Raw genomic sequence first — 1,501 nt, forward strand, 5'->3', positions numbered from 1 at the left:
CTTGTCCCAGCGCTCCAGGCAGCTCCACAGCCAATCGGGGTTCACTACATGGAGGTCCTTGCAGTCCTGAGCTTGTCGTACTTTTTCTGTGCCTATTACAAAGTCAAACATAACATTACAGTGTTCCCAGAAATACAGAAAATAGTTTTAAGCACACACTGGTTTCAGAAGAACATTCTGTGATCAATCTTGCTGAAAAAACTCCAAACATTCCCCAGTTGAACAGAACAGTCACAACTGACAGAAGTGAGACGCTCAGTAAGGTGCGATCACCTCAGTCTCAAGCTGGATAAAGGTATCTGTAATGTCCTGATGGACTGGCACCCTGGAAGTAGTCCACTAAAGTTAATCCATCCTGAAAACCTCTACATCTCCACATTAACTAAACAGACAATACAAATGCACATTTGTGTTTCATCTCTCATTTCTATTTGTCAGAGTCTAAGCAGCAGCAACTTTTCAATGCTGTTAAAGCCTAACTTATCAAATCAACTCTCTTACGCACAGTCACACAGGATGCTATCAGTTAGCAACCACCTTTCTACTCAAACTCCATTTGCCAGAAGCAGGGGCAAAGCAGAAAAATTGATTATTTCATGCCAAAGGGGAACAATGACTGTGAAGCCAAACATGGCAGTCTGGCACAGAGTCCGCATGAAACCATCAACGCAGCGTGCAGGTAACAGGCAATCTCAAATCCCATCCTCTGGAGAAGCCAGAAGAAGAAAGAAACTCAGTCAAGTCGCTAGAAATCTTTGCCAAGAAGCATCACAACCAGTAAGCAAAAAGAAGTGAATAAAATGAAGGCTGAAATTAACCTTGAAGTGTAGTCTGTTTCCTGAAACAGCTTCCTGTCCAGATGTTCCAAGAATGTATTTCTTCTATTTGATTGGAAAAATTAATCTTACCAGTTGTGATGCTTGTTTCAGCAATATCAAAGAAACCTATGGAGGAACTGACACTTGGAGACAACACAAAACTATATAATCTGCTGATAAACCATTAAATATATACACAATAGGGAAGAATCCCAAAGATTCTGATCTGGTCTATCTATGCTCGACACTTACATATGGTATTTTTTTTACACTACACAAATATTGGTGTAGCTGGAATGTGATAAATGAACTCTCACTGATCTGATTGTCTGTCTCATAGCTGAAAACCATCACTCTTCCCTTTTGTTATATCCCTATAATTTATATCATCTTTATAGCATTTATCATCTTATTTACACATTAATGAAAATGCTTATCAAACCTTATAATTTGCCCATATTCTGTCTTGGTGCGAAGACATTTAAATACACTTTATATTGCACTACATTTTTTGTTTAGAAATGCAAAATAAAAGGAGACCATCAAAAACTAAAGGCAGAAGTTCAATTATCAAGTTAACCCTCTCCTCTAGGTTAAGAGCAGAGCTCTCAGAACCAAAGGTGAAGAATACATTGCTTCAAATACTACCACTGGGGTTGAAGAATTTTCTCATCTGCATTCCT

General features: G+C 38.7%; 1 protein-coding gene across 1 annotated transcript in view; it reads right to left on the reverse strand.

Annotated features, from left to right (window-relative positions):
- LOC104541113 (RNA polymerase II subunit A C-terminal domain phosphatase-like) overlaps positions 1–1,501 on the reverse strand; it is a gene marked incomplete at its 3' end in the record, with an annotated part of 34,188 nt that overhangs the window by 8,950 nt on the left and 23,737 nt on the right. The window contains 1 exon segment of the mRNA XM_010185087.1: positions 1–92. This exon segment is cut by the window's left edge and continues 9 nt beyond it. Coding sequence (XP_010183389.1) covers positions 1–92 — 92 coding nt within the window.

This window comes from Mesitornis unicolor, unplaced genomic scaffold (assembly GCF_000695765.1).
Source record: "Mesitornis unicolor isolate BGI_N332 unplaced genomic scaffold, ASM69576v1 scaffold13235, whole genome shotgun sequence".
NCBI lineage: Eukaryota > Metazoa > Chordata > Aves > Mesitornithiformes > Mesitornithidae > Mesitornis > Mesitornis unicolor.